The 23,115-nt window shown below is 43.6% G+C and overlaps 1 protein-coding gene across 4 annotated transcripts in view; it reads right to left on the bottom strand.

Moving 5' to 3' along the window:
* Nucleotides 1–2,420: 2,420 nt before the first annotated feature.
* The window catches only part of ARIH2 (ariadne RBR E3 ubiquitin protein ligase 2), a 33,793-nt gene continuing 13,098 nt past the window's right edge, over nucleotides 2,421–23,115 (bottom strand). For 3 of the 4 annotated variants that reach the window (XM_075095856.1, XM_075095854.1, XM_075095855.1), the window contains 13 exons: nucleotides 17,505–17,572; nucleotides 15,707–15,770; nucleotides 13,200–13,347; nucleotides 12,425–12,546; nucleotides 11,401–11,510; nucleotides 10,260–10,377; nucleotides 8,730–8,780; nucleotides 8,610–8,631; nucleotides 6,907–7,058; nucleotides 5,688–5,831; nucleotides 5,269–5,337; nucleotides 4,232–4,315; nucleotides 2,421–3,772 (listed from right to left, as the gene is read on the bottom strand). In XM_075095856.1, the coding sequence (XP_074951957.1) occupies nucleotides 3,701–3,772; nucleotides 4,232–4,315; nucleotides 5,269–5,337; nucleotides 5,688–5,831; nucleotides 6,907–7,058; nucleotides 8,610–8,631; nucleotides 8,730–8,780; nucleotides 10,260–10,377; nucleotides 11,401–11,510; nucleotides 12,425–12,546; nucleotides 13,200–13,347; nucleotides 15,707–15,770; nucleotides 17,505–17,572 (1,224 nt within the window). In that variant the 3' untranslated portion in view covers nucleotides 2,421–3,700. Of the gene's footprint in view, nucleotides 3,773–4,231; nucleotides 4,316–4,913; nucleotides 5,050–5,268; nucleotides 5,338–5,687; nucleotides 5,832–6,906; nucleotides 7,059–8,609; nucleotides 8,632–8,729; nucleotides 8,781–10,259; nucleotides 10,378–11,400; nucleotides 11,511–12,424; nucleotides 12,547–13,199; nucleotides 13,348–15,706; nucleotides 15,771–17,504; nucleotides 17,573–23,115 lie in introns of those variants that run through there. The other variant, XM_075095857.1, reaches the window with a different exon arrangement.

The following is a 23,115-nucleotide window of genomic DNA, read 5'->3' as shown; positions in this document are numbered from 1 at the left end:
AGTTAGAAAGTCACAATTTATTTCAAATAAACCAAGGGCACACCTCTGGCAACCGCCTCCCGGGGGGCTTCCGCCGCCCCTGCCCCTCTCCAGTGCCTGGGAAGAAAAGCAAGGGGTGACAGCAACTCTGTGGACCCCTCTGCCCCATCAGAGGTACATCACAGCCACCCACCAACACTGTCCCACAACCTGAACTGGACCCAGGGTGAGGAAAGGAATTCCCAGAACAAGTGCATCATTTAAAAATAAAGTTATATTTTTTTTTCACCCACTTAGAAAGTCTAAAATTTAAGAGTGCAAGAATATAGTACAGAAACCTCCTGCTGCCCCCGTCCCCACGCAGGCACAGCACATTTGCCAGTGCGCAGAGCAGCAGTCATGCAGTTTACGTCATCAGTAGAAAATTTTTTGTTACAGTCTGGGAAGCCTGAGGACTATCAGAGATGAGGCAGCCAACGCACTAACACAAGCGAAGCTGAAATAAAAGAGTATTGGATGCAAGGATGGAAAGGTGTCAGGCTGGTGCAGGAACTGGAAACAAGAGCAAAAGGGAAAAAAAAAAAGAAAAAAAGAGAGCAAACATTCCACATCTGTAGCAGCAATGCACCAAAGGGAAACTTGTACCTCAGAATAAACAGCTCCTGAGCCACTTTCTATTCCCCTACATTCACGTAACCTTGCTGACTCTAAAGGGCCACGTACCTGTTAGAGGGGGGAAAAACTGGCCTTGTCTTTTGGCATTGAGAACTCCCATTTCCTTCCTGTCACCTGGCTCTCAAGCAGTGCTAGTCACTTTACACAGAGCCAACAGTCCCTCTGCTCTGCAGGTTTTGTCTTGGGAGTCTACGGCTTTCCATGTGACACCAATACAGAAGTCACCCTGCCTGGGCTGCAAAAGCAAGTCAGTCCTGCTGTTTTCCCAGAGAATACAGAAATCTATGCATGCAAACTTTCACCACCTTCAGAAAGGGTGTTTTGTTTTCTTTTAAAATAAACAGAATGCTGACAAAGCTCTAGTTTCAGAAAATTTGAAAGAATTAGGGGGCACACTGTGCAATATTTATTACTGTTCCTCAGCCAAGCATCTCAGTGGTCTGTTCACTAAGTTTGGCCACATCTATATAGCCTGGCTTGTCTACAAACAAGGACTCACAGCAAAGCATTTTGTGGGGGCGTGGGAGAGGGAGAGAGGCAGGGAGGGAGAGAGACAAAACCCCATTCTCATCGAGCTCAAAGCTGGACAATTATGTAACAGAAGTGAGAGTTGTTTGGGATTAGGAAACTCCACGTACCTGTTCTGCAAAGAGATTAGGTGTTATGATAGTTACATTTAGACAACAAGAACACCAGCTTTAATCCTAATTAGTACTTTGCACATTAACTTTTAAAAGAACAGTTTAAACATTGGTTCTATGCACTGCAAACTGCTGGGTCTCAGCAAGCCTTCCCCTGCACCATCCCTTCCCCCAGGTCAGCGTGCCCAGACTTTGACAACTATCGTTTGGGTTGGTGAGAGGAAGGAAGAGACTGACCCTAGAATATATCATGGGGAGGGCACAAAGAGGCTGCTGCTGGGAGCAGAGGAGGGAATGAAGACAGGAGACGGAGGATGGAGCAAGGATGTATCTACCTCTGGCACCAGCCTAGAGGGGAGCAGGAACAAAAGGAGCCATGGTTATGGAGATCTCTTGTGTAGCAAGCAGCACTGCTCCCAGAAACCATGGGCTTCCTCCCTGGGCCTGCCCCGCACCCTGGCTCCAGCCACCTCTCTGCAACCCTGCTCTCCCCTCAGCCACTTCTGCTGTAACCCCCACTCCACTGCCAGCAGCTCCTCGGCAGTACGTTCCCCTGTTCCCTGAGGAAATATCCCATACCAGGGAAGTGAGGGAGGAAGGAAAAGGCCTCCCAGTTTGACAATCTCCTCTGTGTACAACAAGCATGGCCACAGGATTAGCTCTTATGACAGCTGTTACTCCTTTAAACTGATTCATCTTTCTCATTAAAATGCATCTGCCCAATTATCCATGCTGCAAATAACTTGGCTCACACGTCACAGGTACATGAAAAAAGGCTCCAACAGCAGAGTTAGCTTATTCTGACATGCAGGAATTTAGCACTTTTCCCCCTCCAGTTTAATCTGTCAAGTGACCTTATGTAAGAGCAACAGTGTATACAGGGATGCATCAAAGGCAACACTTGCACATACAGCACGGAAGAGAATCCCATGAGTTCCCCGCAGAGGTGAAGATTTCCTCAAAACAGAGACTCCAGCTCCACCTTACTGGTTGCAAACAACACGTTCCTGGTGCAGGCGGCATACATGCCTGTGAAATCTTAACGTGCGGCCTGCTTCCTGTAGCAAACAGGCAACCGTCAGCATTTAAGTAACCTTTTTCATGTTAACCCCTACTAAGATGAACTAGGTTTTCATATTTTTATTTTGGTGTATATTTTACATTAGAAAAAAGAATGTTAATAGAAAAGCTCCACATGCTCCTAACAATCAATTTTCTGATAAGTTCCCACCAGTATCAATACTAATATACAAATAAATTAATTCTGCTAGTTAATTTTCTGCCTGGCTTGGTGCAGGCCCTGATTCAAGTGCCCGTCCACATTGCCAACATGTGCCAGGGAGTGTGTTGTACATAATCTTTCCTCCTCACAATGTAGCTGTGTTTAGTCTCACCTTGATGAATGGGATAGAATTTTCTCAGCCATGTTACCCAGCAGGCACAAATAATCTTTACCAGGCTGCATGGCACTGTTATAACATGGATTGTTTCACTCTGCAAAAGCCCCAAGCCTTGATTAACAACTGTATGCTACTATTCCCTCATCACTCACTTTGGCAATACAACACCCTCCCCACAAAAACAAGTAAAGCAAAAATCTACATGGAAGACCTAAAATTCATCAAATGCAGAATCTGACCTGACTCAAGGCATATACCCCAGTATTAAACTGGTCTCTCCCCTACAATTCCTCTGCTTGCTTTTGTTTGTGTAGCAGGATTTTGCACAACTGATTTACAATAAAAGAGATGTCACATGTAATCATACTAAATCATGGCCACTGCTGGTACTGTCAGGTCAGACACAGCAGCAGCCACTCTTAACACCAGCCACTCTCCTCATGCAATGCCAATGCTACAATGCCCTGGCTAAAGGAGTATCAGGAAATCTAGCTGAGATATTCTGTAACCTCCTTCAGTGCCTAGGAGGTTTTTTGGGTCAGAGAAAGGGAGAGGGAGATGGGGAAAAGCCCATTAAATTTCCAAGCAGATTAAGGAAAAACACTCCACTGCCAATTTATTTTTAAAAAGGGTTGTGTGTTATTCTAAGTTTTTTTTGTATAATTGTACAACCGTTGAAAATTACATAAATTGTAATGATCTAATACTATTAACAGCCATTCAGAGAAAAAATCCCTCCCCTTCTGAAACCATCAAGGGCAGGAGGGAAATGTCCCAGGAAATATGCCAATCTGAACTCTGGCCTCTAGCCTGGCAGAAACAGAAACAGAAAGATAAGAGAACAAACTGGACTAAGATGTGGTGTTTGCATGTGTCTGACTTGCAAGGGGAGGGGTGGCTTTGTCCTTGGCTGTGTTCTCCCAGAGGCAGTGCCTGCTTATCCCGGTGAAGCTGCCATCACTTCACTCGCTGCTCTCACCCCTGCACTTTGTCACTTCCTCCTGTCTATGTGTCATGGAAGTCTTTCAGCAGGGTCCTCCGTCTTTGCTCTGCTATGTGCATCTGATTCTCTAAGTCCTGGTAAAATAGAAGAAAGAAACCGTTAGCATGAACTACTCAGAGAAGAGCTCGTTTTGCTTATGGAGAGATTCAGCTCCAGCTGAGAAGCTCCAACCTTCACACGCAACCTTGGGTCACAAGATTGTAGATCCTTCTCATGTGGGCTCTCTTTGCAGCTACCTGGCTCCTGCTCTGTCTAAAAAGCTACGCCCTTAAGGAATCTGTGCTTCACCAGAGGGCTACGTGCAGCTTCCTCCAGATGTTTGTTGGTCCCATTTCAATTTGCAGGACTCACTGCAGCCCTCCCTCCTCTCCTGTACGGCAGTGAGCACACCAACTCTACATCCTCTGTCTAAAGGTGAGTTTCTGGATCTAGTTTCTCAGAACCCTCAACTTAACTGCCCTAGTGCTCCTGCAGGAGTGTTAAGCTCAACAAACAAAATCCAGCCAGCACACTCAAGCAAGAAGAACACTCACCCCTCTGTCATAGCTGTCTGCTCGCTCCACCTTCCATGAGAGATTTTCAATTTCAGCTTCCAGCTGGGCCTGCTGGTACTCGAACTGCAAAGAGCAAAATTAGAGACAGGCAACAAGAAACTAGTTTAGTGGAACAGTTTCATAGCACACACTACGCTTGAGGAGCAGACAAATGTGTTCTGCTGACAGCTGTCCTGACAGAGCATGTTTGTGCCTCCTCCTTTTCCACCTTCAGCTACACAGAATCACCCCTTCCAGGAGTTTCTTGCGTTAAGCACTCCCCAACCTGCATTACTCAAAATTAACCCAGTCAATGTTAAAACATTTCAAGTGACCAATATCTCCTAACTCAGCTCATTTTGCCATAAATGGGTCAGGAAATTCTCTCATGAGCAGCTCTGCAAGCAGAGCAGAGGGACTGTTAACAACTGCTGGGAGTAGTGACTTGTTCCACTGGCACAGCTGGACCCAGAAGTGAACATCCATCCACAGCCTTAGAGAATACATACAATGCTATGGGGAGAGATTGATTAACAGGTTTTACTGGACAACAAGTCTAAGAAGCCACCTCTTCAGTGAATTCAGGGCTATTTTTGGACATGTCCAGCCCATGGACATGCAAGCCAGTAATGAACTTGCAGCAGGAATAAAAAGCAAAGCTACGCCCTGATTCAAGGCTGGAAAAGCTATCCTCCAGCAGCTCTTCACATGAAATGTGGCCCACAGCACTGTGATAAGTCTTACCAAAGAGCAAATGCACACTTCCAGCCTCAAAACATTCTGGATAAATTGCTTGTTAGTGAGAGTGCAGTGCTGCCCTGGGAAAATAATGTAAAGTGTCAGAGGACTGAGCTGCTGGACAACTCAAAGTCAAGAGAAAAGGTGCAAAACCACCTACTGTTTGCCCTGCCCTTACCTCAAACTCAAGACTAATATTTCAGACACTGCCAAGCCCTGGAATTCAGCCCAGCATGCTGCCAGCTACACACCAAAAAGCTATCAGGAAAGAAAAAAAAAAACAACAAACAACACCTTACCAGTTTCTTTCTGGGACCAGACTCCATGTAGTATGCATATGGGTATGTGTACTGCAGGGTATAACGACACTGTCAGGGAGCGGGAAGAGGAGAGAGAAAAGAAGGACAAAAGTCTCAGACTTGGAAGTCAGCACATTCACATTTATGTGATCACTACAGGCTAAGAAGCTACCTTTTGACAAGGACTAATGGACACTTCACAGTGGACTTTCCTACACCTTCCTTGGAAGAACTTGTGCAGTTAAAGTATAACTTCACAGAGGTCACTTCCAGACAATTTTTGGCTAGTTCCTATCCTAGACCAGAGGTACTGTCCCACAAACCCACAACCCCTAAATTCCCTTCTTCACTTGGTGTTGCTAATTTAGCATTCTGGTGCTTATTCTCTTCTCTGTGCCAAACAAGCCACAACTACCCACCTTTGCAAGTAGTTTTGCAGCATTTTGTAGGTATTGCCAGTCAATCCATGTTCCCAAGTTGTTCATAACTCTTTCCTGTATTTTCTCCTGGATTCGTTGGTACGTCTGTGCCTCCAGCTGTAGGCTTTTATTGTGATTCTCCCACTGCAAGGGGTGGGGTGGGGAGATGGGGAAAGAAAAAACTGGCGTGAGACCAGAATACTGCTACTGTAAAAGCACAAGCTCTAGCAAGCAGAAATTGAAGTGGGGCAGGAGTCCAGCAAGGCAAGACATGCTGTGGGAAAGGACAGCAAGGCAACACCTCCAGTAGCAAGTAGCAGAGGCTGTATACAACAGACTGACAGGAGCAAAGAGCAGGGAGCAAACCCAGCTCCTCAGAGTGGGAATGTCCTCTGGTTGCACAATGACCTTGTGTCTAACAAGATGGAAGGTAATGGTGGTTCCCCTACTTAAAGGATTTCTATAGAAAAGTCAAGAGTTTAAATGAACATTTAACATGGGCTCAGCGAACTCCAACAACCATGTGCACACTATAAGCATGGCCATTTCCCACACACTGTTGGTCTGGAGAGCCATGAATGAACACATTTATTTAACCAAAGGACTTGGCTCATGGTGTGAAGAATAAATTCATTTTAATGGAGAAACTAAAATGCAGCAGCACTGAACCTCTACCACGTTCCCTTCTAGAGATGCTGCTCTAGAATTGCACTGCATGGCCAGGTGCATCGAGCCTGCTGTGTGGACAGAGGTGCTCTGACTGCAACTTTAAAAAATGTCATTACATGAAACTTTACTAAAACTTTGCTACAGCCAATGGAGCTTTGAACATGGCAGTGTTTATCTAGTCTTTGTCTCTATAGAGACATGCTGCAAAGAACTGAAGTTCCCCGGTCCTGGAAGGAAATGATTGGAGCAATATCCATCTACTGCAGCAGCACTCAGCCTGCTGGAAAACAGTACAGTGGCACACAGGTAATACTGGTTTTCTATAGCACAAGGAAATATAGGAGCGAATATGATTTGCTTTGGATACAACATTACTGGTTTGGATGGGACTCGCAGGGTAGGGTTTTGAGTGAAAAACACCAGGGCCTGAAAATTCTGCACAGATTCTCTTTGGGCAGTTTCTTGCGTGGAGATTGCTGGCAATGACCTTTGCACCAGGCAGGGAGCATTAAAAGGCTACAGCAGCTCTGGCCAAGGAGATGTCTCCTACCCTCTCAAAATAGAACAAGTACTTCTTAAGGGCCTCCCTGGCCTGTGCTTGCTGACTCTGGTTTACAATATCAGGATTCTCTTTGTACCGACTGCATTCGTAGTACTCGCTGCCGTGAGTCTTCCAGTCTCCCAGACACATCCAGCAGAAGTCTGCAGAAAACAGTGAAAAACCCACTGTGATGCACAGAAAAAAAACCTCTGAGAAAGAAAAGCTTCAGGAGACACAGCCCATCTGTTTTCAGATATTTCTGCTAAGCCAAGACACATATACATTTTATATCACCTTGCATAACTAAAAAACAACAGTGAGCCAAAAATACCAGCCTGTCTTGAAGATTTTCATTGTACAGCTTCCCATGCAACTATGGAAAGTAAATCCTGAAGTGCTGCATCCTGCACATCAAGACCAATGGGCAGAACTGTACTTGTGCTCTGCACAGGCTCACTCTAGATTAAAGAAGTGGCAGGCTGCAGTCTTATTTGCAAGTTGCATCCTCCCTGCCACTGGCATACTGCCCCATGTGGACCTCTTGCTGAATAAAATACTATCAATCAAATCCAAAAGTGACCTAAATAACAAAAAAGAAAGTCTGCCCTCAGTTCTCTCAAGGAAAGAACTACCCAGGTAACTTCAGGTATCAGTGGTTTATGACACTTCAAGTTAGGAGCCACTGAACTGGGAAGAGAGTGGAGGGAAGAGAGCAATAGAAAAACCTGCATGAGTTTCCCCGATTTCAGAGCAAGGCTGTGAGTGTTCTGCTGGGAAGGAAAAAAGATGGAGATTAAGTTGCTACAATAGGAATCACTTCTGTGTTACTCATAAGAAGAGACTGATATTTGTATTTCCAGAGTTCACCAGCCTTCTTGAGTGCTAGTCACCATGGTACCTTGGCAGCTGCCTGCTCACCCTTGTCACAGAGCTCCACCAAAGCACGTCCAGTGCTGCTGAGGACCCCAAAGCAAAGGAATGAGAGAGGACGGCAATCTTTATTCATCTTCAAAATAAGGTTCTGATATTACAGTATTTCCTAGTGACACACTTAACTTAGAAGGCTGAATACAAACTACCTTGCTCCAAGGCAACAGAAATTAATCCTGCCATGGAAAGAAAAGTGCAAGAACACGCTGTCGTTTTGTAAGACCACACAATGGGCCAAGGACACTCAGGCTGCTAATTGCACAGGGATGGACTGAGAAGTCTAACAGATAACGTTATGCAGAACAATTCACAGCTCCTGGGTTTCACAGTTTCATCTGGGTTGAAGCTCATTATTTCCATCACTAAGCAAAAGGACTTATGCTGATCTGAGTAAATGCCTCAGTTCTGCCAGTATTTTCAGCTGATGATGAATACAATTACATGGAAAGCATTTAATATTATCCTCTAAGATGGATTCCACTGTTAATATTACAGCAGAGTTAGAGACTTCTCTCTACAATGGAAATGTCAGGGAGAAGGAGCTTACCACTGAATCAGAACCCAGCTGAGATCACAGCCAGTGGAAACAAAAAAGCTATTACACACAAGCCTGTAATTAATATCCTGTTCACCTTTTACTAGGGGCTGGGGGGATATTTCAGTTTATGATCACAATTGGTCTTCATATCACAAAAAAAAATCCCAACAAAAAAAACACCGAAGAAGATAACATCAACCACTAGCACACACCGCAGAGAAATCTGTTTCCAAATCCTACTTACCATGCTTGCATTTGGAGCATTGCTGAAAAAGAAGAGACAGGAGGCACTGGTTATTGGAAAGCTGGGACAAAAATTCTGTTTAGAACAAGGAAGGTCTGATGTGTTTAGGGAATTGCTCACCATGTGATTGCAGCCTCCATTCTTTTCAATACAGATATTGCACTTGGGACACTGGGAAAACAGAAGCATTTGTTAGATCCAACTCTGTCTCTAGCAACCTTTGTGAGAATGACAACACTTGCGTGATTATTCCCCTCCTGCTTTTTTTTTTCCGTTAATATGCATACAAGTATATGAGAATATTAACATACATACACCCTGCCTCCCACCAATTCCTGACAGCTCCATTAAAAATGAGGCAGAAAGGCAAAGCCAGGGAAGTTGTTAAGCTGCAGCACTAGACTGCTTGCTCAACAAAACAAGTTTGCTGTTGTTACTCCATGTAAAACTGAAGGTCTCACTGAGTTACCATTTAGCAGTTGCTCAGACACAGGGACTTAATTAGTTCACATATTGCAGTAGCTTCCACAGCCAGCTACTTAACTACAAGATAATCAGCTCTATGCCCTGCCTTCAGCAGCCATTAACAGATGACAACTTAGCTAGCTGCAGAGAATCTTGTCTCATCACAGTGAAAGCTGCACACTTCTTCACTCCAACAGCAGTCCAGTGATGCCCTGGTGTATCAAGTTGAGTTACATTTTTTGGGTTGTGTTGGTACAAAGAAGTGAATAAGTTTTGCTGCTTTCTATAAAGCTTAATGGCAGGCAAAACGTATGCCAGGACAATGCTCAGTATAACAGAGCCTTATTTCTACAAAAGAGCATAGCAGAAACAATGCCGCTGCATGTTGACACCTTCTCCAGAGAAAGAAGGGAATTTAAGATCTCTGGTCTATCCAAGCACCCACTTTCCTAACACAACTGAAGCTTGTGGCTCATTAGCACTGTCACAATTGTCATTGGCTACGGTAGAACAATTGCCAGCTAAGAACTATTTTGAAGTCAGGCCACAAAATCCCTAAAAGACATTAAAAGTTCCAATCTGCAGACAGCTAATCTAGAGGATAAAGGTAGTATATCTATAACTTTTCAAGACAATTCTATAGGTAAAATGCACAATATGTAATACTATGTCTTTTTCTTGGGTCTACATCCACTAGAAGTACTTCAATGTCTGATTTACAGACTTCATCTACCCCATTTTGCTGTCCTTGTCAAATCAAGACTTTATCTCCCTCACTTTCCAGTTCACAGTACTCCGCACAGTTGTTCAGGTTTAAACACCAGTAGTGCCTTATTTGATACTGACTCCACACTTACTACGCTCTCTCCCTCCATTTTAAATACATCTCCACTGATCATTTCAAAGCAACTACAGTTCTTTTGCCCATGGGAAGGCAGCACACCTGGCTGCCAAAGACATTCACACCATGTCTAGAATAAGGACCACCAGGTCCTTATGGCAGGAGGGCAGCTGGACTTCCTGTGCAAAGCATTCCCAAGATGTTCAGTTGTGTTCTATCACAGTCCCAAGGGAGCTGTGAAAAGCTGCAGTCTGTGAAAAAGCAGCACACAATGTATAGAATTGTATCTTGCTTCCCAGGCAGGACTAGAGGACAAGAAAAAACATGCAGGTGCTTGCCCTTACATCTTTAGTGTGAGCACTGATGTAGTTGGCTGTTTCGGAGTCATCTGCACACTTGGTGAGCCATTTCCGAATGGTAGCACAGTCTGTGGGTGCGTGGTACATCTGCCGACACTTAAAGCTTGATGGCATGGGGAGAAACAAACAAATAAAAGACTGATTTCCATGGAAGCGACTGAAGAATTGAGGTTTTCCTGATGACCAAAATCTGGGAGGCCAAGCAAGGGTCAGGAATGCAAATGCACTTGTGTACTACTTGAGTGGAAAGACCAAGGCTGAACTCCAATAAAGTCCCACCTTCTTGTGCAGAAGTCAGAGTCAGGATAAGAGTGAACTGAGGCCTTCTCTGATAAACCATGTGTCTGTGGGCTGACACATCCCCCCTAGGACCTCTAACATGACTGCAGAGGCCTGGGGCATACCACTGGCTTTACAAGTAGCCTGACTCCAGTGGTAGATATCAGGCACCTGCCTTAGCATGACCTTACTAGCACCAGGTGAGTAAGGGCCATTTGCATGGAGATACCAGTAAGCTGGGACTCTAAACCAGTTGTATTGTGCTCCACAGACATTCTCAACAGCAGTGGTTCTGGAGACCCAGGAGCAGAAGACAATTCACCAGTCCTACAAGCTACCTTTTTTTTCTGGTCCCATATACAAGTCAGACAAGGAACATTAGCGTTCCTATTCAGCAGAAATGTATTCTCGCATGAGCCTCAAAACACACCAGACAATCCGGGAGTCAAATATTTGTAATAAACTTAAAAACTCAGTACCAGCAGGTAGCACTGAGGCCTCCCCATCTACTACCAGAATCTCTACCAGTCACTATGTCTGTACCAAAATTTGTAATCTAGCCAAAATATGAGAATGGTACATTTGTAACCCCTTCATTACTCAAGCCCTGCATTCTCTGGTTGTCAGAACACCCAACGCCCCCGGAGTTTAGGGAGCGAGGGAACGGTTGACCACCTGCAGAAGTCAGACCCCAAGTGTCCAATTTCTCAAGCTAACTCAAGTTACAAACAACTCTAGCAAAGCATTTGAGATACTTCTACACACTGAACCTGTTGGCAAGCAAATGGAGTAGCTCTGACGACAGCATACACTTTCCCCGTGATCTTTAACCTTCTCTGTTTCTTACCAGAAGACCTCACTGCAACGATTGCACTGCACTCGCCGGGCTTTTGGCTCTTGTACCTGTATGACCATAGGACAGTCTGCACCAGGACACAGCTGCAGCTGATAATGGCTCTGTGAACATACCAAGGTGGTAAGATCAGCAGTGGGTGCACAAGAGCATTATCTATTCAAGTTTAACCACTCCTACCCTCAAAAACATACAAATCAGTTATTTATTGTTGAAGAAGAGTGAAAACTGTCACCAGGTCTTGGATAGCTGAGCAGACAGACCTCTTCCACATTAGGAAAGGAAATATTTGTTACTTACAGCTTCTCTAGAACAGGGAATTCAAATGGAGGGTTGCAGACCAAGTAAGCACAGCAACACAACCATAAGACCCCACCAAGACACTGAACAAACAGTTTTGATCCATTTGTGCTCTTTCCCCATCCTCTCCTTATGTCCCAGAATGTTTTTAGCTGCTCTCCTGTGGTGGCTGTTTCCTCCCAAAGGGTCTCTTATCAAAGAGAGGTGACACCACTCTCTCACGCTGTTTTGGTTGTTCCCAGTCTGTTCTCTGTTGCTAGAATACTTTCTGCACATTTAACCTTAACAACTGCTGTGCTGATTTCAAAAAACTTCACATAAAATGTTATTGAGCAAGCCAATTCAGATGTGCAACACCAAGATAAGGGACTTATTTTTCAGAACCTAAAATACCTATGCAAGAGCAAAAAGGATTTTTAAAATCAGACTGAAGTCTGAATTTCTCAGCCTCAATATTCTGAGGATTCTGCCTCAAGAAAAGAGCCAAGCACCAGCCAAGGAGTTACTGGGTGACCTTACAGCAGAATTTACTTTGGCAACCTGCCAGAGCATTTTGTCAGTGAGGCTGTCCTACAGGAACAGCCACATCATGTTTATCAGGGACAGTTTTGCTGCAGTTACATCTTTGATTAGCAATGCAGTGAGACACTTAAAACAAAATTTCTGCAAGTCACTGATGAATTGACCCAGGGTATTTTAAAACTGAAAGAGGCAATACCTCCACATAGTCCCTGAAGAGGTAGCGCCTGTATTTGTCTTTCAGCTCTTCACTAGGCAGCAATGGAAACACAAAGTCTTCTGGTGTCCGAAGCAGGCAGTCCTGAGCCATGCAGGAGACCCCTGAGAACAAAAAGCAACATTTCAGCACAGTACAACTTATACTAAGGAGTGAATGCACAGAGAGCATTCAACACTGTTTCCTAGGTGCCATCTGTTGTTTTGGGAAGAAGGACACAAGTGTGAAACAAATCTATCAGGGCTGCTGAAAAGCTGAAGCCCAACTGTCTTCACTGAAAGACAACAGGGCACATGTGCATCCAGGACCAGTAAGTGCTTCTGCCAGTATTCACAAGGTCAGATACTTAAAGTATCTGGCTTCCTACACAACACAAAGGGAACAGATATTGGCATCCACAAGCACTCCAGGGGAGGTGCAACATGAGAGACACCAACTCAAAATGCAGCAGATTTGCAGCTTCTAACTTGTTACAGTCATGCTCTTGAGATCACAAGGGCAGAAAAGCAGCAAACGGATCAACAGACTTGCACATTTTGTTAGGCAGGAGCCTAACGAAACCAGTGCTCTCCTGGTGGTATGCCAACACTAATCTGGGATTCAGGTAAGACCACTAGTTCAAGTTAAGTTTGTCACAAATACTCACTCCATGTTCCATTTTCTCATTACGATATGTTTTATACCAATTCAGCCAGTCATCATCAGAGCGGCCAATATGGCAAATTCAGACCCAGTACTATAACCAGCTTGAACTCACCGACTCCAACACCATCCTTGACAAGCACTGTACAATGCTGCTCCCAACAGCTGCGACAGAACTGGTGCTGACAAGCCAGAGAGAGCAAGTTCTCCTTCCGGACAAACTGCATGCACACTGCACAGTGATGGGAGGAATGTACCATTGCCTGAGAGAGAGACAAATCAGCATTATGGTGAAAGCATCCCAGGTCTCTCAGACTGTTCTCACCTCATCCACAGGCACCTGCATGCACCTTCATTGTAGCAATGGTCTCAGGTGAGCTCCAGGCCAGAACAGGTTGATAAGCAGCCTGTGTGTTGGGGTGCTGTGCTGCCCCAACAGTCAGACCTTCTCATGAACCTCTTTAATCTCACAGAGCAGATGTATTGACAGTCACTGAACAGCTCCTGCCTCTAATCTAGTGCTACCCAGAACTCACCTTTACTTTTCTGGTTCTTACTCTCACCTTGTGTGAAAAATGAGGAAATACATCATTGTGCCAGTCCTTCCCAGAATTTACTGATATTCTTTGTTAGCTGGGTCAGACTCTGTTCCACAGGCCCTGGAGAGCAGCTATAGCTGGAAGCAGGCTTAGCAGTGCTCTTGCTCTAGACAATGATTTTGGGTAAGAGGAGAGACAACTGAAGGTGCAGTGTGTAGAGCGTTTATACAGAGCAGAAAGGAAGTTCACAGACCATCATCTCACATCTCTTATCTTCTGCCTATGTTATGTTTGGCAAAGGAGGCACCATCCCTTCAGCTGAAAAGTATTAGACTATTTGTTTCAACTCAGGCACAATTCTGCTATTGCTTCACCAAACCAGTGGGAAGTAGTCTGGATCTCCCTTGGGTAGTGCAGAACTAATCCCCAGGCAACAGATCTAATCCCCAGACATCTCGGCTCACCTACGGGACCTGAAGAACTAGGTCTAGCACAGCATCATCAAAAGCAGGGCTCTACAAAGCTATTAGCAGGAGTTTATGTTCCTATTTCTTCTTTCACAGAGAAGTCACATAATCACTTTTCATCTACTTAAAACTTTGCTACTTTTTGAGAAGCTTGTGTGAGACAGCCATCAGCTTCCATGCCTAGCTCTGCATGCCACAGACATAGAGAAGCAGCAGCATGATACGCAGCCACATGACAAGCAGAGCTTGCTTTATAGCATGACTACATGAAAAAGGCAATAATGTGACTTTGTTCTAAGTAGCCTCACTTATGGACCAGAATAAGATGCCCCAAGTTTGCAACTGCATTGATTACCTACATCAACTGCTTAACTTGAACAGCAAGTGCACTACCTCAAACGTTTGCAAGCTGTCCCTCTGAGCTCACCACTGTAGCTCTCCCTATGGGGTCAGTATGAGCATCTGGCCCAAAATATCATCATTCTGCATTATGAGACAAAGCAGAGAGCAACTTGCGCTAGCACATACAAAAAGACTGTAATGAGTTGCCTACCAAACCAAGTTTGTAAAGACTTAAACTAACCTTTTAACTGTAATATCTTTCTTCCCAAAATGAACTCACCATTGCAGCAGAGAGTACTTAAACGACAGCTGATACAAGATTCACACAAATCTCAAAATACATGGACTAATTTGAAGGTATGTCAAATAGAAAAGATAATTTTTTTCTGGACTCTAGGCAGATAATTTATTTTGAGTCCACGAAGCTTACTCCTGTCAGCTGTTTTAGCATTTTCACTCTCTGCTAGTTACAAGTCAGCTCAGATGCCAAATCGAGCTTTTAAAATCTCCCCTTCCCCCAATCCAAAGAGTGTTTCTCAGATGTAATATTTTATCACTCAAAATCTGACACATTGCAACGTGTTCCTGGGATAACTGCGGATTGTACGAAGACACTGGCTGTGAATGAAATCTATAAACATGCAACAGGAAGTTTCTATTTAAAGGACGGTGGTGGTGGAGTATCTAAAGACCTGTGTAGCCCTGGCTGCAAAACACAAGCTGTGGGTTCAAATATGACTACTGACCGGCTCAGTGGCAACACCGCTGGGAGATTTGGCTTAAGCATCCCTGAGCAAAGCAATGCAGCAAACAGTCATCTCGGGGGGGTGGGGGGGAGGAAAAAAAAACCAAACACCAAAAAACAACCTGGTTCCAGCCACAGACAAGCTCCGTTCACTCTGTGCAGCCAGAGCTTCCCAAGTGTCTTTTACAGGGAGAGCAGAATTGGAAGAGGTAGCGAAGCACATGCACTCTGCTCCTTCCATTGTGTACCATCACTCATGCAAAAAAAAAAAAAAAGAGCTTAATTTTCTTGAGGCAAGTAATTCTTGAACACTACCTGCAAGACAACAGCAAAGCTGCTATTTAAATGTTAGGCATCTCTTGAATGCATTCTCATTTAAAAAGTAAACCCAGCATTGAGTTAGGGTGTTGGACCTGAGTTTGCAAAGGGTTAATATGGGACAGACTATGCCATTAGTAATGCAATCCTCTGATGAGGTGGGTCAGAGGTGTCTGCCAAGGGAACAGACCAAAATAGTTAGCATACTTACATGTTTGGATGAGGTGGGCTGAACTCGTGCTTCTACTAGCAATTGGGCAGCATTAGACTTGTGCCTGAAAAGGCAATTGAAGAATGATCAAATCAATTTCTGAATACATTTCACTCTATTAAACTGATCCTTATTGTCTGAACAAAAATAGGCTCTGTGCAAATGGCAGGGTAGGTTTCAACAAGAAAAGTGGAAACGTGTCCTGTGTGAGGCTCCTTCACATAGCGAGCTGAACTCTCATCAACAAAACTTAACGAGAGTTTCTTCAAAATCAGACACAGGAACAATACTTCTCCCAGTAATGGACTACCGTTTTCCTCATGCTCCTTGATGAATATTCTTTTACAACTCTCTCCCTCCCCGGTAAAAACTATTTTTGAAGCTAAGATTTTCTATCCACACTCCTAGAGCAGTCTTAAGCTACTGCCCCATACTAACAGACTCCACCAAGGCTCCTATCTGTCTCCTACTCCTTTGCAAAACCAAACTACCCTGGTCAGGTCTCACTTTGACTCCAGCCTATTACCTAGTTAATCTGTCACAGAGTAAATACTTACCACCCCTTAGGCATATGAAGCTGTCTATCAGCAGCCTTAGAACCAAAAAAGTTTTCTGTTTGTGACTTCCATTGCAGAGGAATTTTTATATCTTAATGAATTCCGAAATAAGCAGCATCACTATTGTGACTGTGCCGTAAATCCTCAATCCACACTAGCACATTTTAGTTGTACTCGGGAGCTTTCATTTGATAATGTCACTTTGTACCAAGACAGAAGTTTGAGTACCAGATCAACTAAAGAACAACTTGCAATGTCATAGCTTTAGCAGTAAACGTTTCCCCAATCTTCCTCTTGTTTAAATCTCATTAGTTAACCCGCAGAATCTGGTTAACCTGCAGAATCGCCCTGACCTGCTAAGCAGGAATCTCACCCTCCACATTCCCCAGAGCAAAGCTTTCACAGGATGCATGGTAACCAATGAGCCAGTTACCAAGGATGCTGCAACAATATTCATACACAAGATGCGTTTCCCGTACGTTCTCTGGATGAAGTTGCTGGCTACAGGGCCAAAAACGGCATGGCAGAATGAGTCAGACTGATGTACTCTCTATTTTCAGACAATGTTCAGTTCTGAGCCAGTATTTTCTGGAGGGGCGGCCAGACAGCAGTGCCTCCTGACACACTTCCCGTATATGTTTGGGCAGAGTCTGAACTGTCTTTTTGAAATCAGCTGGAGGATTTTGTTACAGTGATATTGACCAAGCAACAAAGGGGCTGCACTCAGTTCCCTCACGCCATCTTCTCCCACTCTCCAAATGCTAGTCAGCTTGGAAAAAAACATCACTTATGTTCAGGAGCAAAAATTTCAATGTGAATGTACTACTAAAGAATACATTAGTATAGGGTCAGTGCTCCTTTATGATTTATGGCTCATATGTTCAAAATAGAACATATGTTATCTTTATATTTATTAAAATAAATAAATATAGATGCAGCACTCTCAATCTCATATCTCAAAGTTTAAACTAAATGCATCTACAGGGTTCCCAGCATGACAATAACTCCTCAGACTGAAAGACATTTGCCACCACTACCTTTTCCTTGTTTATAAATTCCTTACAGGCAATGCAGCCTCAACAAAACAGTGTTTCTCCTCCGCTCCCTGGAATGGACTGGGTGGCCTGCTTTCAGGTTCAAACATGCTTGTCAAAAAGACACTTATGGACCACGCTGAGCATTCTTGCAAAGCAAGGGGGAAAAGCACTGAGCACAAGAGAGATAAGACTATTTATACTTACCTTTCCAAAATCTCTGAGATTTGCCAGTGGAAACTAACTAATACTAGCTTTGCAACAGCATGTGATACCTAGGTGGAAAAGAAAAAAAAAGTCAAGTTAGGCATATTTTGAGGCCACACCTCTGCTTAGGACTATGATCTTATACAACTAATAAATTGTGCAAACTCAGTACAATAGTCCAGTGATACTGAATTCTCATTAAACTACTAGACAATTTTCACAGCCAGTGCATCTACAATAATGGGTTGGAATGAAGCACGGATGTACCCAAAGTAACTCACATACTTAGTCACAACAGCACAGAAAGGAATCAAGAATTCACTGGAATAGCTTAACTGCTCATGGAAGCCCCATGTCCAGTCCTGACTGTGGCTACCCCTTGAGAGGCCCAGACCAGATTGGGATCAGGGTCCTTGCTACATGTGCAAAGTAGGAATGGCAGGGTAGACAGGTACCACTTACTGAGCCGGGGAAGCAGAAACAAGTTGCAAACGCAGACATGCTGAGACAGCAAAGGGTAGGAGGAAAAAACCAAAACATTTTCCCAAGCCTTCACTGTAGAGAAGAAAGTTATATGCTGGACTGGGATACGAAGACGGAAGGCTACTGTGACAGGGACTATTTCCATGCAGAGTTGCTTGCATTATGTAGACTTCTGGCAAGCATTCGCACAGTCTGTACTAGCCTGAGTACCCTCTAGAATACTGCAACACAACATTTAAAGTCATGTTACAAGGGTACAAGCAACCAAGTTCTTCTTTGGTTCTATGTATTAGTTTATTTCAGGAGAAAACAGACTGGTCTGCTAGCACAAAAAAGCTCATACCCACCAAGACCACAGGCATCTGCTGAGCTGCGGGACCTTCAACCTGCCTCTGGATCCCTTCATGCCTTTATCAGGCCCATGGACGTCAAACAAAGCAGGCCTCCTGTAAACAAGGCAGCTCTCCCAGGGGAGTTCAGAAGACTCATGACACCTGCCTGCTCCCTCCTCTCTGGGCTGGGAATGGGAAGCACCTGGGCAAGCCCAATGCATTCAAACATGCTCTGACTTTAAAGGGCTCTATCTCCCCCACTCCAAGTCAAGCTATCACCATAGCACCTGTGTCCCTCTACTATACATACAGAAAACACAACTCCTTCCATCCCAGTTGCAGGAAGAGCTGCTCTTTTTTTCTAGAGAAGCTGTCAGTCCCAATCACCAGCTGCAAAGCCATAAGCCTTCTTGAATCCTGCCACAGGTGAATCACAGGTTCTGATGTACTGGTAATATAGAGACACAGCAACCCCAGCACAACCCTGGAAGGAAAACCAAGCAATGGTTCTCCTTCTACAAAACAGACAGGCTATGCATGCCTAGCAGCAGCATATTCATTACTCTTCTAAATCTACCCTACTGAAGAGGTGCAGTTTCACAACACAACTGATCTATTCCTGCCACATGATACTGCCCCGGATCCTGCACTGGCATTTGTCAGAGCTGGACAGTTTGCTCAGTGAGCTAAACCAGTGCAGCACCAATACATGATGCAGCTGGGGCTTTTAAACAGCTCTTATCCACCTCTACTTTCTGATTTGCCCACTTCGCTGGCCACTAAGAATTCCCAGTAATAAGAGAGTAATTTTCAATGTTCATATAATCTTTTCTTTCTAGAAGAATGGAAGCATTAGCTCACACTGCGTGACAACTGGTACAGCACCTTCCTCAACTTTACCAGTGATGTGGCCCTCAGAAAACAAAGGCTGCCCAGGTGGTGCTGCTCTCCCTGCCAGCACAGAAGCCTGGGATTAGGCAGAGTGTGGCACACAGGGCTGCTGTTGACAACACATACGCTCTGCTCCAGTTTGTCCGGATGAAGCGCCACTGCCAGCCTTGGATGGGTTGTTGATCTTAAGTCCCCAGCCTGGCAGACCCAGACAGACACCTTTGACTTGCTTGTACAAGGAAGACATCTGCATTTTGTGTTTGTAAAACAAACAAGCATCAGGAATGTGGTCTCTACAAGACTGGCTTCCTGCAAATGCAAACCACATGCTAATGAATCATTCTCTAACAGCAATGAAATTATTTCTCAGTAGCAGTTAAGGAAGAACTACCATCCTGACAAAAAAAAACCCACCAGACTTAAATGGGAAGTTCATCTGTAACACGTGAAAATGAGTATTTTTCACTTCGATTTTCAGAGCCTGAGGTGTAACATCTGTTGCAGCATCATGGCTCCATGACGTTACTTGTTCCCAGAGGAGGAACCAAGTTCGTTCAAGAATGAAGACTTATAGAAAAAGAAATACAAATACTAGCACATACATTCCTGATATCTAACAAACTACTCTAGGAGAATCAAATGCTTTTGAGTAAAATTATTTGTCAGGCAAAAGGTAGAATCAATGCTCCAGAAAGATGCCAGATTAACAGATCTAGAAGAATAATATAGCTTTCTGTGACCATTCCTATTCCACTCCAACTGCAAGCACTGACAGGATCAGCTGTAGTGCTAATTTTATTACTTTCATCATAAAAGCACCCAAGAATAAAACATTTCCAATTCATAAAGCCAGGTTCATGACATGAGTCCACTTTCATAAAAGCCCTGAAGCAGAAAAGCTTTTGATACTACCTGATTGGAGTGCATGCCGTCTTGCACAAAAGTCATCCCAGAGTCAGCCAGGTGCAGCAACGTACCCACAGTCTGCTTGGCATGGAAGTACTAGTTCTTACACGTTATAGATAGATAACATTTAAACTGTAAGAAAGAGGGATGGGAGAGGAGCAGGTAACTGATGAGGCTGGGGCCATGCCTGCTGCGTGGACTCTCACCCCATTACAATCTACAAACTGCTCACCAACAGCAAGGCTGGTAACTCAGAAGGCAAATGTGAACACCATCCGGGGCCAACACTACTGGAGAAATTCAAGAAAACAAGCATGAGAAGAATAACAAGTGTTTAACAAAAGCCTGCTTCTATTGATTAGTAGCACTCCCCAGCCTCTTCAATGATTCTACATTCACAATGAGTGAATGATTGTGCCAAGTCAGCCAGTTCTTCCACAATAACACCCCAGAATAATTCAAGTATTTCTTTGTAAGCAGGAGCCAAAACATGCTAAGCTCAGAAAAACACCACTGCAATCAGAAGTTTGGTCCATATGTACATAATTCATTACCTTACAGTACTGCAGAAGCAATGTACAATATACTGGAAAAGCTCGGTAGAGCTGCAGCCTCTCTCCCTCTGTACACACTCACTGCAGCCTTGCAGCTTAGGAAATTAGCCTTGGTTGCTGTTCAGGCCCACTGTCCAATACAGCATTTCATGGACAGTCAGAAGCTTCAAACAATGAAGTATCTCAAACTTAAAAAACATTTCAGAAAGAGTCACTGGGTGCCACAAGAATCTCAGGTTATCCAGGAATCATAATACTTTGTCTCAGACATAAAACAAATAAAAAAAGATGCCTTTGATAAATTGCCATCTTTGTTTACACATTCCTATTCTCATTTCAGAATACTAAGACCCAAAAAAGACAGTGAGATAGCCCACTCAGTGTCTTGCTGGCAGCAGGTCATTTCAGTAAAATACTCCTACAGACCACAGTGCAGAAGGGAATGCATATTTTAGATGCTGCACTTTATTTTAGGTTTTGTCTGCCACTGGTACATTGTGGCAATGCTTCTACATAACTTGCTTTCTCCAGAACTCTTCTATCTGTGATTAAATTTATTAAAGCTTAAAAGATAAAAGCTGAAAGCAGTAGTCATGCTAAAATCGTCTTTCTCTCATTCTCATTTCCACATTTTCTCACCATCAGCTTAAAACTTCAAGATCAAAGATCAGCTCAGTCCAAATCTGAACCTGAAAAATTTATGACTGAAGACAACGCTTCTTCACCATGTGGCAGCAAAGCTGAAAAGAGAGGACCTCATCCAATCTGCAATTTCCAGCTTCTCCTGAAAATAGGAATTTGGTCACCTCAGAAGCCTCTTCCAAACCTCCATCAGCTTAACTCTGACTTCCCAGTGATAGAAAACTGCTGATTGCCAGAAATGGGCACCAAACGCTAATGTTTATCACTGCACTGAGAAAGAGGCGCAGTGCCTAAGCACACAGAAAGGGTGCGAAGAGGAAACTGCTCTACATAAGGGAAAGACTCTACAGGAGTTGTAAAAAAGTCTGAAAAATTTACATAGTGTTGGACAAAATTAGATTTTGGAAGTAGAACAAAGAAGAAACGCCATCACATTAAACACACATCTATTAATTTTCTGGAAGATAGCACAGTATTTTTTTTCTTATTATTTCTATCTCCATTTACCTCTTGGGTTCTTTACTCTCCAAGATAAGCAAAATTCTCACACCTCTGAAATGCAAGAGAGCCCGGCACTCTCCAGGACAAGACAATATCAAAAGAATTTGCAAAGAAGCTCTGCAGGTACCTTGCTGAGTTTGGAGAGCTCCAAGAAAACTATGTCTCAACTCGCTTCTCTAGATAAGCTATGTTGTTCGAAGAACTGGTAGTTTCAGCTCTCTGCAGCAGAAAACCTTTTCAACCATGCCACTTTGACAGTTGTTAATTCAGACAGAAATGTTTCCTAAAAGCTCAAAACCCACTATCTTTTGTAGAGCTTATATTCTACAGAAATCGCTCATGCATATTTATGTTGCATGCATATCTCATGAGTTAATTTCACTTTTCTCCAAGGATGGCCTATTTTTTGGAGGTGTGTTTCAATCCTTACTTTTGCAGAGATATGGTATCAGGAATTTTAAACAAGAATCATCACATGATTCTCAAAAAGAATTAGAATGAGTTGGAGATTTTATGATCTGATTGGAACTGACATCCCATGGCTTTGCACCAAGATGACAATTCCATGTTAGATCAGGGTTGCACTAAAACGTCTGGCTGAGATGAACACAAACCTGTCATAAAGAATTGCAGCTTCTATTTCTTGTGCTTCCCTTAATCAAAGGTTTTTATACAAATAGATTTAAGCAAATAGGATTAATCTTGAGAAGTATTTCTTTTAATCTACAAATAGTTTTTGTTAGTTCTACAAGGAAAGGATGAACCTGGGAAAATATTAGTTTGTGTGTTGCATCAGAACTCCCAAAAACACACTCTTAAATTCTTTACAACAGTAAAAACACACAGAGCAAGAGCCTCTGAAATTATTGCTGTTGGTGAGCAACAATGGGCAAAATAGAGACTGAACTGAGTTTGCAGTAAAGAACAGTAACACCTTAGAAAGAAACCATACTTTGTACTGAGTAATCTTGCTGAAGAAAAGAAATACCTTCAGACATGCTTTACTTAAGGATACTGAGGTGAAGAAAGTGACACTCGTTTCTCCTGTGGAAAGTAGATCTGATTCCCTCCATGCCCCATTGGAAAAACTATCCTACTGCCCTGTTTTTATTGGAGGATTTCTCAGAAAACTGCAGAAATATTAGGAATTAAGAAGAAATAAAAGGGCAGCAAAAAAGCTGGTTTTGGACCACATTTTCCTCTTTGCATTGATCTACCCCTCTTTTAAGCAGACTTCCAATATGCAGTCCTGGTAGAAAACTCATGGTGTTACAGGGGCTTAAGCTGCCATAAACATCCAAA

The sequence above is a fragment of the Phalacrocorax aristotelis genome, chromosome 6 (genome assembly GCF_949628215.1).
Source record: "Phalacrocorax aristotelis chromosome 6, bGulAri2.1, whole genome shotgun sequence".
In the NCBI taxonomy this organism is placed as follows: Eukaryota; Metazoa; Chordata; class Aves; order Suliformes; family Phalacrocoracidae; genus Phalacrocorax; species Phalacrocorax aristotelis.
Note: the sequence above shows the minus strand (reverse complement) of the source record. Positions and strands in the feature narration are given on the sequence as shown.